Here is a 17,237-nt window from a genome sequence, read left to right on the forward strand (position 1 = left end):
GAAACCATCACTTTGTTTAGTTTCAAGGGCATTTTCAATAGAATTTTCTTTTCCAGTATCTTTTGATTATAATTATGTAGCCTACTGTGAAAGATCCTAACCTCTGGATCACAAACTATTTTTTGATTAACATTTTAGCTTGATTACAGGAGGAACTGTTTTCTCAGGAGGATGCTTGGTTATCAATTTGTACCTTTATTACATCTCATTTGGATTATTTTAATTCCTTGTTTCCCATTCTCTTGGACTGTTTTTTTTTATTTTATTTTTAAGATTTTATTCATTCATTTGACAGAGATCATAAGTAGGCAGAGAGGCAGGCAAAGAGACAGGGGAAGGGAAGTAGGCTCCCTGCCGAGCAGAGAGCCCAATGGCGGGGCTAGATCCCAGGACCCTGGGATGAGGACCTGAGCCGAAGGCAGAGGCTTTAACCCACTGAGCCACCCAGGTGCCCCTCTCTTGGACTGTTTTAATGTCACATGCAAAGTCTGCAGTTTGTAACAGCTGAATTACCAATTAAAACAGTGTATATCTGGGCACCTGGGCAGCTCACTCATTAAGCATCTGCCTTCGGTTCAGGTCATGATCCCAGGGTCCCAGGTCTGAGCCCCACATGAGGGTCCCTGAGCAGCGGGAAGCCTGCTCTTCCCTCCCCCACTCTCCCTGCTTGTGTTCCCTCTCTCACCCTGTCTCTCTCTCTCTCCATCTCTGTGAAATAAACAAATAAAATCTAAAAAACAAAACAAACAAAAAAACTGTATATATAAACTTTGGGTAAGTGTCACATTGATTTTGAGGGTCTCACTTGTAAGGGAAGCTGTGTTCAATCTACAACTTTGAAATATTTACTGGGTTTTTTTGGTTGTTGTTGCTGTTGTTGTTTTAATATGGCCAGCCTTAGGTAAAGTTATGTGTCTCAGGACAACCTTTTTTACATTTCAGTATCATCTGGAAATGAAGATAAGGATCATTAACAACAGTATTAACAGTCAGGTAGTTGAACTTAGGGACCATGGACTCTGAGCAAAGCATACATAAAAACAAGTAAATCCTCTCAGGAAACTGGCTTTGTAGTAAGCTAAGAGTATTAAATGTGTTTTGTTTTGTTTTTAAAGATTTCATTTATTTATTTGACACACAGAGAGAGATCACAAGCAGGCAGAGAGGCAGGCAGAGAGAGAGGGGGACGCAGGCTCCCCGCTGAGCAGAGAGCCCCATGTGGGACTCGATCCGAGGACTCTGAAATCAAGACCTGAGCCGAAGGCAGAGGCTTAATCTACTGAGCCACCCAGGCGCCCTTAAAAGTTTTTGAAGAGCATGTATACATTCCTGATGGACATACATCAGAAGATAGGTTCTGCGGTATACATAATCACTAGTGAAGGAAATACTGATTACAATGATCAATGCTCTGCACATGGTAAGCATACAAAAATGTATCTTGAATAAATACGAAAGACAAATCATGTACTGTGAAGATGCTACTCTTGCCATTGTGTTGAAGTCAAGAGTAGTGGGCAGGACTATTTGGCACTTAACTAAGAGTACACTGAAATGTTTTTAAGATAATAGAGAAATGTGAAAATTTGCAAACAATTTTAATAAATTAGGTTTTCAGCTAACTATAAGGGAAGCAAGTAAGTTATACAGATAAAAATGTGTACATTTTAATAGCACAACTGCTTTCTTTGCAAAGTGAGAAGCAGTAATTTGTAATTATAATTTTGTAAACTGTTATGTAATACTAAAGTGTAAGAGCTAAGTTTTAAAGATTTCTAAGAGCAAAGGAACAAAGACAAAATTTACCTCCTGGTAATGGCTTAATGAAACACAAACAAACACATTCATCATGAACAATTTGGATCTACTTGATTTTCTCAGCAGACAAGTTCTCGAGTAGGCTGGCTTTTTCCTATTATCTATCTATAGACTTTAAAGATCACTTTGTATCAAAGGCTAAAATAAAATAAGGGGCGCCTGCAGGGCTCACTTACTTAAGCAGCTGACTCTGGATTTTGGCCCATGTCATGATCTCAGGGTCCTGGGACAGAGCCCACATCAAGGCGCCTCACTTGGAATCTGCTTGAGATTCTCTCTTTCTCCATCGCCCTCTGCCCTTCCCCTGGCTCATGTGCTCTCCCTCCCTCTGAAATAAATAAATCTTAAAAAAAAAAAAATTAAAACAAAAGAAAGAAACAATCTCAGCAATTTTAAAGGCAAAAAAAGAATTAGATGGCAAGCCATAAAGTATCAAGTGTGTGTACTTCTACACTGATGATTATAAAGCACTCATGCCTACTCTTCTGTGGCTTCATTCAAGCAGGAGCACAAAACGTACCCAGTAATACTGTGAGATAAATTTGACAATTAATGTAATAGGTTTTCTGTGGTCATCTATAATACTGTTACAGATTATGCAAATAGTCTGTAAACACTTTGCACTGCTGAGTAAAAAAATGCTATCTTGGGGCACCTGGGTGGCTCAGTGGGTTAAGCCGCTGCCTTTGGCTCAGGTCATGATCTCAGGGTCCTGGGATCGAGTCCCACATCGGGCTCTCTGCTCAGCAGGGAGCCTGCTTCCCTCTCTCTCTGCCTGCCTCTCTGTCTACTGTGATCTCTCCCTGTCAAATAAATAAATAAAATCTTAAAAAAAAAATGCTATCTTCCATTTTCACCAAAATAAAATTTGTTAACTTTCCAAAGTATGTAGGGAGTAAATTTAAAAAAAATAAATTCTTTTCTTTTTTTAAGATTTTATTTATTTGTCAGAGAGAGTGACCACAGGCAGCCAGAGAGGCAAGCAGAGGCAAAGGGAGAAGCAGGCTCCCTGCTGAGCAAGGAGCCCAACATGGGACTCGATCCCAGGTCGCTGGGATCATGACCTGAGCTGAAGGCAGCCGCTTAACCAACTGAGCCACCCAGGCATCCCAAAAAATTATTTTTGATAGTAAAAATATATTCTAAAACATTAATTCAGTAATAAAACAGCTTTTAAAAACAGGCTTTTTTTTTTTCAGTATTTTAAAAACGCAGCTCTACTGTCAGCCTGCCTGCAATGTTCCTGATGACAAGTTTGTTATCATTCTTACCTCCTTTCCTCTCTATGTAATGCATTCATTTCTACCCCCTGACTGCTTTTAAGATGTTCTCTTCAACACTGGATTAAAGTGGCAAGTTGATTATGATGCAGCTTGGGACAGTCTTGATTCTTGTGCTTAGGGTTCTCTAAGCTTCCTAGACCTGTGAACTCACAGTTGTCATCACACTTGGAAAAAATCTGGCCATTATTTCTTCAAATATTTTTTTTGTTGTCTGTTTTGTCATTTGGGGACTTGAACTACTTGTACATTAGGCTGCTTTAGGATGATCTATATGGCTTACCCCTCCACATGTCTTTTTTACTGTCTCATTTTGGAGAGTTTCGACTTCTAGCTCTTTAAAATTCACTAATGTTTTGTTCTCCAATACTTAATCTATATTAACCCCACCAGATACTATAGATCTTAATTCCTACAGGTTCATTTCAGTCTTTTTAAAGTAACTTCGTCTTGGGGCGCCTGGGTGGCTCAGTGGGTTAAAGCCTCTGCCTTTGGCTCAGGTCATGATCTCAGGGTCCTGGGATCGAGCCCCGCATCGGGCTCTCTGCTTAGTGGGGAGCCTGCTTCCTCCTCTCTCTCTCTGCCTGCCTCTCTGCCTACTTGTGATCTGTCAAATAAATAAATAAAATCTTTAAAAAAAAAAAATAAAGTAACTTCGTCTCTATTTAACAAGCTCAATCTTTTCCTTCCTTTTTTTTTTTTTTTAAGATTTTATTTATTTATTTGACAGATAGAGCTCACAAGTAGGCAGAGAGGCAGGCAGAGAGAGAGGGGGAAGCAGGGTCCCTGCCAAGCAGAGAGCCCCATGCGGAGCTCGATCCCAGGACCCTGAGATAATGACCTGGGCCGAAGGCAGAGGCTTAACCCACTGAGCCACCCAGGCGCCCCTTCCTTTTTTTTTTTTTTTTTAAGATTTTATTTATTTATTTGACAGAGAGAGAGAGACAATGAGAGAGGGAATACAAGCAGGGGGAGTGGAAGAGGGAGAAGCAGGCTTCCCGCTGAGCAGGGGCTCAATCTCAGGGCCCTGGGATCATAACCTGAGCCAAAGGCAGACGCTTAATGACTGAGCCACCCAGGTGCCCTTCCTCTAGCTTCTTAATAGAAGGAACAAAGTTATAAAAACTGTCTTAATGATCTTTTCTACTATTTCCACCATATGTATCTATTCTTTGGGTAGTTAAAATTGATTAACCCCACCCCCCCACCCCGTATGAATATTTTCCATCTTCTTTGCATGCCTGTTGGTTTTTAACGGATGCCAGGCACTATAATTTTTGCCCTGTTAGATACTAGAAATTTTTCTATGACTATAGTCTTGAGTTTTGTTCTAGGACATGGTTACACTGTTGGAAACAGTTTGATCTTTTCAGATTTTGCTTTTACCTTTGTTTGGCAGGATCAGAACAATACCTAATATGGGAATAATTTTGTATCACCACTGACATACACTTCTGAATCCTCTACCTAATATCCTATCATTTCTGAGGTTTCCACTCTGACAACAAGTTCTACTGCTGGGTCTGTCAGCTCTGAATATTGTTTCCCTAACAACCCTTCCTGGAGGATCCTTCCCTGGCCATGAGTAACTTCCACATTTGTGTGTGTTAATCAGTACTGAGTTGAAAAGTCACAAGGGACCCTCCAAAGATCCAGCAAGTTCTAAGGGGGCTGCTCTCTCTTCTCTGGTAACTTGAACCTCTTTGGCATCTTCAGATTTCCAGCTCTATCTCTTCAAATTGAACAGAACACTGGGATCCCTGTGCCACTCTCTGGAAACTCTCTCCAGGCAGTAAACTGTGACAACTGGAGGGTTCACTGGGTTTGTTTTCTGTTTCTCAGAAATCACTATTCTTCATATTCTGATTTACAGTGCCTTAAAAAAGGTTATGTATTTCATCTTGTTTTTCACTTATTTCAGTTGGAAGGATAACTTCAAAGCCTATTATCTTCATCTTTGCAAGAAACAACTCCAATTTAACAAATTTACAATCTCAAAAAACAAAGGAAATTAAATCTCTTGTGTAAAGCATCCATGACGTGGGGAAAGGCTTCTCTCCTTAATCTCCCCTTCACACCTCATCTTCAGCTCTCTGTCATCTCCCCGCACTTTCAGCTCACACTACCATCGTACATGACAGCTAACTCCATGACTGCTTGCTGAATGGGTACTTTTGTATAACGGTTCAAGAAACTAGATAAGTCTGTGAGTTAACCTGAGAGTCATCTTCTTACTTTTAGGACCCTGAGAGGAAACTGGAAAGGAATCTTTGGAAACACTGGTTTGTTAAAAACACATCTTCTTGCTAATGAAACCATGAGTGATATTCATGAATAATTCTCAAGTGAACTGGGGCAGGGGTTGGGGGGGTAGGCAGGAAGAATAACCCCAAGGTTCTCTTACCTTTGGGCACTAGCCCTGGTCCCCATGCCCCTGGGCCCAATTTTACTATTTTTCTCAGCAGCCTACATGTCATTTGGCTAGTGGCATGGTAACAGTATGTATGACCAACTGGATAGAGTTAAAAAGAGCTTGATTCTAAGTTTCAGTGTTCGCTCACTACTCAAACACATAAAGCATATGGCCCAAGCAAAGCCAAGTGGAGGAAAATTAGTCAGGATGGGGAGACAGTACATACCGGTGTGTGAAAAAAACGAAAGATCCATATCCAAGTCCTATAGAGGAGTCAAGAGTTTCTTTACAATTCATCTTTTATTGGTCCCTAAAGAACCTCCTTCTTTACCAAAATGTACATTCTCACCCAAATCTGCATACCGTCTCACTGGTGTTTCTAAAACTTCCCCCAGAAGTCAATCCACAGGCTGAATGCCAGGTTAAGAATTTCTGCCTAAATAAATACAATAATGATCTTAAATTTACTTCCCCCTCCAGTTTCTGAATTAAGGGTTTTGAAACTAGGGTCCTTGGATGTTCCCAAACCCAAATGCACACTTGACATTTTTCCAAGTCTTTATTTATACATTGCTATCAGTAAAACTGTATTTTTAGGCATGGGTACTCATATGCCATTTTCCTCTGTGAACAGATAGAATATAAATACATAAATACATAAAATGCCTTTAAAAGCGCTAGTTTCTATGTATCACATAATTATTGTAGACTTACATTAATTACTTATACCAAATAACACTAAATACTACCATTCCCTCAAAATATTGCTTAGAGGTTACAAAATGAAGTTTTACAAGAAAGATGTCCCTAGGGTGCATTGTCAAAGCAATAAAAAGCTTAAAGACTAAAATCCACATAGTCTGAATAATCAGGTAAATGATTAAAAGTTTTTGGAGTGTTGTTTTTTTTTTTTACTATAAAGACCATCAATATGAGAGACCTCAAGAAACAGGATACACAGTTCCTTCCAGGACTAATTAGCTACAAAGTCAATTAGGAAAACTGTGTCTGTGTGGTGCCACTGCTATTTTTCCCCTGCTGCTAATAAGCTGCAAGGTAAGGAAAGAGGTTGTAGGTTATGGATCTAAATTTGTTTTGAGAATGTAAAGAGGAGAGAACTCTGTAATGTTAAGGCAGAGGGAAATGGATCCAATGTGAATACAGCTCATCAATGTGAATATAGCTATCTAAGGACACAAAGAAAACAGGAGTGTATTTTAGAGTTAATCTTTTCCTTTTTTTTTTTTTTTAAAGATTTTTATTTATTTGACAGAGAGAGAGTGATCACAATTAGAGAGAGGGGGGAAGAAGGCTCCCCACCAAGCAGAGAGCCCCATGTGGGACTCGATCCCAGGACCCCTGAGATTATAACCTAAGCCGAAGGCAGAGGCCCAGCCCACTGAGCCACCCAGGTGCCCCTAGAGTTAATCTTTTCAACTAAAAGGTAAAACACTGTTTGCTTGCACATACTATTGGCTAACTGATTTTCTTAAGGTGCCATAAGTATTAAAGAGAATGCCACAGTTAAAGAAACATTAATATGTAATGCAAGAAACGTTTATTCAACAAAGCTTTACTGTAATAGACAAAGATATATGCACATACATAGACAAAGATAAGTGAGACATCGTTCCTAATTTCAAGGAGATCACAGATTTGAGTTGTAGGTTACATAGAGGTGGTATGGGCAGTTGAGATGTATAGAGAAGACGCTACGTAAGTCCAGGAGAGGCAAACACCATTTCTGTAACTACGCATGGCTAGGAAGGGAAATCAGTGAGAAGAGAGGGTGCCTCGTGGGGAAAATAGCAAATAACTGGGCTGAGTGAAGAGAATGAGGATGAAGAGGCTCCTCTACATGTAAGGACTCGTCTGAGAGTGCTGTAAGAGAGGCAAGAAAACGTGTAATGTGTATGGAAACAAGTCGTCTGGTTTAGGAAACAAGAGTGGGGAAAAGGAAGATAGGGCTCAAAAGCGTGGGCAGAACACGGTGCAGAAGTCCATCAAAGACTGGCAGGGACTTTAATTCCTATTAAAGTGGTTCGCAACCCTGGCTGGACACCAAAACAACATGTGAAGTTTTTTAAGATATACGTAAGCCTGATTTCTGGCTTACAAATTTAGTAGCACAAGTTTAGTGGGGTGGCAAAAGCTACGTATTGTCCAAAGATAAAAGCAGCAGAAAAACAAGAAAATCTAGGTTAAAAGATAAGAGAGTTTGTGAAAATAAGTTTGTGTAAAGACTATAAAAATAAGAGTAATCATAGGACTTCAGATAAAAGCACAAAACAGAATTTCCAGGACACAAGGAATGGTTAGTAAGGAAGAAGAGGTTGTGACAGAGAAAGGTCAGAGTTTAGGACTATGGATGAGGATCAGTTCTAAATTAGGAGGAGGTCAAGATGTAGTAAGAAAGTGGAGGGGGAACAATGTAGTTCAACTGGGCACAGTGTGAAAAAGCAACAAGAAAGCTCTCTAAAGTTGTAACTTAGCATGACAATGCACACAAGCTGAATAAGAAAAAGTTATTTTCAACAATATGGTATTTACCTTGATTACTGAATGTAACAGGGAAAGGATTCTCAAAAACAGTTCAGAAACTACCAATAAGATGATGGCTTAATCTCATAATATTATCTGAAAAATAAAAATGCCTTTTGTGTGTAAATTTCAAGATTACTATTAGTTAACTAAGAAAAACACAGTACCTTATTAGTGACAGCCAAATATGATTCCTTCTACTAGCTCTGTTGAGTTTTTTTTAGAGGCAAAAGAGGTCAGTGAAACAATCACTCGACTGGTTCTCAGTGATCAAAATCATGCTGGAAGAGTTTACAACTTCCCAACCCAACCACTATCAAAGGGTGCCCTGCTAACACTGCATTTTGACTGAACATTTATAAAACAGCATGACGGAATATTTTCAAGAGATAACAGGTTAACTTTCCCTCTGACAATGTATTCTAAATTCTACTAAGTAGAAGTCTAAGGAACGCTGGTGCATTTAGTAGTTAGGCAAACAAAAGTTCTCGAGAAGAGTTGACCACAGGATGCAGGATGAGCTCAGGGGAGGAGGAAACAGGAGAGGGAGGGAAAGGTGAAAGCTGAGGTGGTCTACCTATCCTCAAAAAGGGGAAAAAACTGTTAGCTCTGACTTTCAGACAATTCCATTCCCACAGTGCCGTACTCTAGTGCCTCCCTGATGGAGTGCCACATTTGGCAACAGGAATACAGGAGATGTTACTCATTCGGAGGCAATATGCAAGTCATGCTCAGGATCTACTCTATTTGCATGAGACTCAGGATCTCGTTATGAGTTTATCAAATAAAATGCAACCCAACCTAAAAGACATTTGCTGGTTTGATATGCTACAGCCAAAACAAAAGACTGTGATGCCAGGTTTGCTAATGTCATTTGGCCTACAAATACTTAGTTCCACCCCAAATTTAGCTCAGGTACGCTGTAGATTCTGTTTGACCTATATGAGGTACAAGTTAAAATTTAACCTATATAAGGTACAAGTTAAAATTTAAAACTCTTGCTAGTCATACAAATATTTGAGCCTATCAAAAGCTTAAGACTTGATTACAAACCAGTAAAAATTCACCTGCAGATTTCACTCAGCAAACAACAGCTTAAAAGTAAAGTACAACATGTTAAAATTATATTTCCATCGGTTTGTAATATCGCACAAATGTTTTCAATTCTAATCTACCTCTTGAGAGAGATAATGGCAAAATAATAGTTCCTATTCTTGAGACAGCTCTAAATTTTCTTCTAAAATACATTAAGATATATTCCCACACGTGTACATAAAAGATGAAAAATAAATCAAATTCATTGCAAGTATAAATTATCCTGAAAACCGTTAAAAGAGTTCCCAAATGATATTTCTCTTGAAAAAAACTAATCAAGTAAGAGGCCTGCAAAGATCTATAAAACTAAGAAAAGAGAGAGTGACAGACAGACAGAGAGAAAACAGTTACTGTCAATGAAGTAAGGGCTATTGAAACACAGTAAAAATATACTTCTAGCAACACTATATATAAAACTGCCACGTTTCATGAGCATGCTATGAATTTATAAAACTACTCTGATGTTTATCACTTAATCTTCATAAACTTCACATTGTTATTATACATAAATCATTTCTTTGGGCTCTAAGCTCCATTCACTGCCATATGCTCAATTTCAAGAATAGTGTTATCACATAGTGAGCATTCAATAATTACACAAAAAACTTAAAATAATACTTAAATGCAGTAAATACTCAATGTTACTCACAAAATAATTAGCATCTTTGTGAATTCTCATTAACCTTCTCCCTGAAATTGATCTCTCTCAATGGGTATTCTTCAAGATAATTTCTCTAGCTCTTCTTTATAGTATATATATATATATATATATATATATTATATATATAATCATATATAATAATACATGTATATACACACACACACACACACATATATAACTGCAAACTACATTTAACTGTAAAAGTAAAGCAAATATATAAATTAATAAACCACCTGTTTCCTAGCCATGCTAATCATGAGGACATGACAAACTATACTTAATCTAAAGATCTAATTCCAATTCCAGTGACTTGTGGTAGCTAAGCTGTGTTTTAAGCTGGCACTTCCCCCTCAAACATGTAGTTCCCGTACATTGTACAGTTTCAGCAAAATGGTATGTGGAGCTTCTCAGAACATTTCAGAAGCTACAGAAATTTTAGAAATTAAAATCATAAAGAATGGATCAGGCTAGGAGTCAAGAAAGCTCAGTTCTAATTTTGCTTTCCCAGAATCTGTAACTCTTGAGTAAGAGGCAACTTCTCTGTCACTTGGTTTCCTCATCAATATCTGATCATAAAATTGTTACAGGACTAAGTCAGATGACACTCTAAAGAAAATTCTTTAAAAAAAAGATAATGTGGGAGGCGCCTGGGTGGCTCAGTGGGTTAAAGCCTCTGCCTTCGGCTCAGGTCGTAATCCCTGGCTCCTGGGATTAAGCCCCGCATCAGGCTCTCTGCTCAGCAGGGAGCCTGCTTCCTCCTCTCCCTTTCTCTCACCCTGCCTTTCTGCCTACTTGTGATCTCTGTCTGTCAAATAAATAAATAAAATCTTAAAAAAAAAAATAAAAGATAATGTGGAGCACCTGGGTGGCTCAGTGGGTTAAAGCCTCTGCCTTCGGCTCAGGTCCTGATCCCAGGGTCCTGGGATTGAGCCCCTCATCAGGTCTCTGCTCAGCGGGGAGCCTGCTTCCCTTCCTCTCTCTCTGCCTGCCTCTCCGCCTATTTGTGATCTCTCTCTGTCAAATAAATACATAAAATCTTAAAAAAAAAAAAAAAGATAATGTTATGCAGATAAGATATTAATATTACTACTTCAAAGTCATGTAAAGTGATGATGTCCGGATAGACCATTATTTTTGCTAATGCTCTACCAGCACAGGAAAATGAGAAGTTAGTGTAGTTTTGTTTTGTTTTTAAAGATTTATTAATTTATTTTAGAGAGAGAGCACATGCTCACAAGTGGGAAAGGGGAACAAAGGGAGAGGGAGAAAGAATCTCAAGCAGACTTCACGTTGAGCGCGGAGCCCAGCACAGGGCTTGATCCCATAACCCCCAAATCATGACGTGAGCCAAAAACCAAGAGCTGGACGATTAACCAACTGAGTCACCCAGGTGCCCCAAAGTTAGTTAGTTTTAATAATGTTCAAGCTTATCTATAGTGACATTACCAACTAAAGCATCTAGTAAGTATATATGAAACTAGATTATTATGTCTAGAAGCAGATTACTAATATATTTCTGGGGCTTAAACTGAGAAATATTTAACATGAAAGTGTGATCAGAAATACCTCATTAACACAGCCTTCCTTACTGTATCAAACGTTTCATTAAGAATGCTTTCTCAGTCAGTACCACCAAGTTGCCAGAAAGCGTAATATGCTCAAAAACTTAAATCTGGAAAAGTACAACTTCACACGTCACAAAACAGAAATTATAAGCAACTTAAAATGTTAATATATTAGCTTAATTATTTATGGAAGAAGTCACAAAATTATTGTTCTAGTCCTGGAGCACAGTGGATAGAGAGAGACCTTAGGAATGAGATGAAATAAAATGAATGCACTGGACTTTCCATTAGTTCTCCCCAAACAGGTAGTATAGACAGGAGCTGGATGAAAAAGGGCTAGTTCAGAAGTATGGACAGCTAAAGAGCTTTCCTGGATGGAAATTTCACCCTTATTTAAAGCAAACTATGAGAATGCTCAGAAATCCATGCAACGTCACCTGGCACATTCGACGTAATGTTAATCATCCACTGTTCAGAATTACAATCACTGCTGCTATCCTCTGCAAAGCAGCTACTGAAATGCAGACACCACATTTTAGGGACCACTTGAAGACAACAATGGCAGTAAGTAAATCTAACTTTTAATTATGTAATTGAGAAACCAAGCAGTCACACTTTTTCTTCCTTGTAAGTGAACAGTTTCACTTTAAAATGAAAAGCCCTATGACACTAGATTGGTTTTCGTTTTAAATAATAGTTAATAGTCATCTACCAGCAAACATTTTTCCCTTTGAAATTACAACCAGGACACACCTAGATAGTTCTCAAAAAATTTCTCATGTTAAAGACAACACAGTATAAGAATGATGATACAATTACTGAAAAAATACATTATTTATACTGGTAACCCTGAAGATACAAGGAAACTAATATCGCTACTGAAAAGTTATAGAAAATTATCATGGTATTCATAATTAGACCTATTCAAGGCTAAGATAAATAATCCCAGCATTAACCATAAATGCTGAGGTATCATCAGTATTAGACTAATGCTCTAAGTCTAAGGCACTGGAAATCTTAGTAGAGATGATATAAATCTATATCAAAAAGCTACTGTGATGACTAATTTCAAATAAAATCAACCCCTGGAAAAAATAATGGTTGTTCTGTAAAATAATATTGCCTATGATTAGAACAATAATGATAAAACAACCAGCTCTCAAATAATACTTAAAATCACAAAAATTAAACAAGAAACCTGAAGTGTCATTTCTGAAACCATGCTCATACACTGTTCCTTTATGTAGTATTTCACTTGCCCTCAAAACCCAGTTAGGATTAGAATTAGTACTATGTGCTGTTACTGAGGATTCTCTAGAGGATGAAAAATAGATCTGAATAGATGAATTTGCTAAGGGTCAATCAAGCAGAATGACATGAATAAAGTGTGCATAAAAGCTGAGGAATGAATAAAAGCAGAATACCTATTACTCATTTACAAGTTTAGACTCCTATGAAGGAAGATGTTATAGTTTCCATAACACCAATTATATATTCAGTGCTTTAAAAAGTGGAGACAAGGAAGGAGAAGACAAACTGTTAGGCTATACTGAAAGGCTATCATCACTCCAGCGAAAATGCCAGGTAGAATGGATTAAACTCTAACAGGGTTTAAAAGAAGGCTGTTATACACAACTAATGAATCACTGAACACTACATCAAAAACTAATGATGTACTATATGCTGGCTAACTGAACATAAAAAAAAAGTTAAAAAAATTTTTTTTAATTTAAAAAATTCAAAAAAATAAAATAAAAGGAGGCTGTCAGGGCCGCGCAGGATCAGCTCCACCGTGAGGACAATTGGAGCCCCCTGTGAGTTAGTGAGGCATAATTCAAGGAGGGAATGTCGTGAGCAGACCAAAATAACGATCACCGGGAATTACTAGGCATTCAGCGGTATCCCATGGCCATCATATATACAGATTTCTTTACTCTGTTTTTGAGGGATATTACTGTTGTTCTCAAGGGCAAATGACAAAAAGAAAGCACAATGCAATCAGTAACAGTGAGGCCAGGGGACCAGAGAGATTCCATGAGGAAACAGGAAAAAGTTGACTTACGTAGCTATTTTATATTCATGTGTCAAAGTAAACATTTAAAAGTTCAAGATTACAAAGAATTTTAAAGGCAGAAAATTTTAGAGGTTTCTAATTGTTTTTGTTTCTATTTAGCAGTTAACTTAAAGGAATTTTTATAAAGGCCTATGATTGTCTCAGAAAAAAATTCATTATGAAAATTCATGAGGTAACAGGGAATGAAGCAATTTCAGTAAATCTCCTCAAAACTGAAAAGTAAGCATTACAACTTAATTGAGTTTTGAGAGTCATATGTTTTCTGTAAGTGAAAGAGTAAACCCTTTGCTCTGATAAGACAAAAAAAGCTTTTTCAGATTAAGAGATTAACTCTACTTCCTGTACTAGGACTACTAGGAACATAATTTATCTGTTTTAGAAGTACACTCCAAATTTCAAAGCTCAGCTTACATTAATTCTACAACAGGGGAAAGATACATGGATGAATTGACCAACAGACATTTTCAAACCTAAAGAATATAATAATAATGGTTCTTTCAAATTTTAAAAGTTACTTTTTAACTTACCATCTTTTTTCTTTTATCCTGTTCTGTGGGTGGTTCTTCATCTTCTGTAACCTTTGGTTCTTCGAGATGAGACATTAACATACAGCTACATTAAAAAAAAGAAGTTTTAAGTAAATAAAAAATGTCGCTAACATGCTAAAACAAACCCTGAAAACCACTGGAACATTAATGCTTTTATGTACTACAATGTGAGAAAAAGCTAGATAAGTTGATCATTTTAAGACTTACTTACAAAAATATACCTCACTTTTTAGAAAAAAGGCCATATCGAACTATTTTAGATCACTTGAGAATTTAAGGAAGCAGTTGTAAAGAATTTATAGATATGTGATTTTTAAGCCATACATCACTTGACAAAGCAAGGTATACCCTTTACATTTTTCTAAAAGATGACACTTACAGATATTTAATTAAAATTAATACTTCTGTTACCACCAATCTTCATATGTCTGTAGATTATTATACATGCTTCATAACAATAGCAATAATTTAAATAATAACATCATTAAAACAACATTAATTATGCAATACTCTGTTCTGTGCTCCAAATGGAGAACTTGTCCCTAGAGCACTTGTACCCACAGGACAGTTATAAATCATTTTATTTTGATTATCTGCACCACTGCTTTTCACCATTAACAGAGATAATAGAAATACAGTTTCCTATTCAGTCAATAGTTTCTCTCTTCCAGGGAGACAAGAAATAAATATTGCCTAGTGAATCCAGTTGATGGAGTAAACCTCACTGCTTCCTAATTCAGAACAGCAGAATTCAGTAATTTATGAGTCAAAGGTTCCTAACCAATAAACTGTGGCAAAGAAAGTTTGGTTTCTCTTATGTTTTGTAGCAAGTACAGAAGAAACTTAACTCCTGATTGAGCTGTGTAAATAACTTTTAATTCAAGGTTAAAGACAAGTGCTGACACCAGAAACTTGATCAGGATCAACTCTTGCAGAGGATAGGCGCATCCCTTCCCCCTATTCCCCACCATTAAAAAAAAAATCAACTTTTAGAACAACTACTTGTGACCCAGTCAGTGCATACCAGTGCACTCAAATAGTAAGAACCTTAAACTGCGATCAGAAACAGCAAGAGCTTAATTCCTAACCTGCCACATGGTCTTAACCTCTTGAAGTTGCAATGCTTTCATCCACCACGATACAATAGAATGACAAAGCACAACTAGCTCGCCAAGGGACTCTGGCACAAAGTGAGAAATTATATTATTATCCCAGCCCAAATGCTATTTAGTACAGTGAAATGTCTAGAAAACAACCTAACTCCCACTTTATATTTTGAACTGAAGAGTAAGGAGTTCCTTCATATTAGTCATTTTATGCCTGCTGCAGATCTGAATTCTAACTGCAGTGAATCTGATCTCCAGGAAAGTATGCTTCATGTTGCATGAAATTCCTTCACCACATTCCTCAATCTGTTAACTTACTTGAAGAGTAAAAACTAATTGTTCTCCTTTCCCTAAATGATTTATCAGATAAATAATGGAGTATATTCTTAATATGAATACACATTAACACATACAATTTTTTTCCAGAGACCAAAAATTATTGAGAGGGCAGAACATTTATCCTTTGCAATTCTGCAAACTGCATTCACTTGGGTCTCTGGAAGGTGTAAATTGAGAGGGGAAAAGAAATGAATTTGAAAAACCTAAAGATGAAATTCTCTCCTGCAGCTAAATTTCCAATTAAAAGTCAAATCTTTTTTTTTTTGACAAATATTAAAGATAGGGAATCATATTTTACATAAAAGGCATGGTGGGAATTAACAGATTTCTAATAAGCTAAAATATATAGGCAATGAATGTAATAATGATAATAATAATAATTTTTTAAAATAGTCTAAAATAGGGACAACTAATATGTGAACCTGGGCAGCCACATACCTCTCACATCCTATACTTACTCACTAAATAGATCCAGGCACTTCACCCAGCTAAATCAGCATCCTTCCTAACAAGAAACTCTAAACAATGAAACAACCAACACTGTTAACATGCAACATTAAAGTATTTCTAAAGAAGGGTCATCTGTACACCAATATTCATAGCAGCACAGTAGCCAAACTGGCATAAAGTCTGAAGAAAGAACAAAGATGTCCTTCAACAGACAAATGGATAAGGAAGATATGGTCCATATATATAATGGAATATTGGGCCTCCATCAGAAAGGATGAATACCCAACTTTTGTATCAACATGGATGGGAATGGGAAGAGATTATGCTGAGTGAAATACGTTAAGCAGAGACAGTCAATTATCATATGGTTTTGCTTACTTGTGGAGCATAAGGAATAACACGGAGGACACTGAGAGATGGAGAGGAGAAGGGAGTTGGGGGAAATTGGAGGGGGAGACAAACCATGAGAGACTGTGGACTCTGAGAAACAAATGGAGGGTTTTGGAGGGGAGAGGAATGGAGGGTTGGGTGAGTCTGGTGATGGGTATTAAGGAGGGCACATATTGCATGGAGCACTGGGTGTGGTGCATAAACAATGAATTTTGGAACACTGAAAAAATTAAATCAAATTTTAAAAATTATTTCTAACTTAAAAGGAACATCCAATAAAACCTTTCATTTAATCTAAACAAACTCACTTTGGAATGTCACAATAAAACTAGAACTGAGAGCAATATTCAACTGATCTGCAGTGGGCACTTTGGTTGATTGTGTAACCATTCTCCTTCTTAAAGGAACCCTGAATTTATCTATTATCTTCCTTTTCCATGCCTCTATATGCATCCATGTTCCCATTCGCTTCAGTAAAAGCTGATTCCAACCCCTAGTGACAGTGGCTTGACAGGCATCATGACAATCTTATTCTGCCTTTTTTTTTTTCTTTAAAGATTTTATTTATTTATTTGACAGAGAGAGAGAGAGAAAGGGAACACAAGCAGGGGGAACGGGAGAGAGAGAAGCAGGCTTCCCACTGAGCAGAGAGCTGGACAAGGGACTGGATCCCAGAACCCTGGGATCATGACCTGAGCCCAAGGGACTTAACTCCTGAGCCACCCAGGCGCCCCTAACCATGACTGCTTTCAACAGAGCACATTTAAGAAATTCTAGCCACTTATACATGAAAATGCTGGCTGAGTCTTTTCTTTGTACTTCCCAAACTTTGGCAAGGAGTTGTCAATTTCATTTCCCAATGTGCCTAAGAAAAATGTATTATTTCAGGAAAAAAAGAAAAACCACTCTAACTGAAGACAAGTAGAAGGCAAATCTTAAACTTCATTAATGTATTTT

The 17,237-nt window shown here is 37.5% G+C and overlaps 1 protein-coding gene across 4 annotated transcripts in view; it reads right to left on the minus strand.

Moving 5' to 3' along the window:
- Nucleotides 1-17,237, minus strand: part of IPO11 (importin 11) — a 217,511-nt gene that overhangs the window by 20,785 nt on the left and 179,489 nt on the right. For all 4 annotated transcript variants that reach the window (XM_082725882.1, XM_082725880.1, XM_082725881.1 and 1 more), the window contains one exon: nt 13,975-14,059. In XM_082725882.1, the coding sequence (XP_082582008.1) occupies nt 13,975-14,059 (85 nt within the window). The remainder of the gene's footprint in view (nt 1-13,974; nt 14,060-17,237) is intronic.

Source organism: Mustela nivalis, assembly GCF_964662115.1.
Source record: "Mustela nivalis genome assembly, chromosome: 3".
NCBI lineage: Eukaryota > Metazoa > Chordata > Mammalia > Carnivora > Mustelidae > Mustela > Mustela nivalis.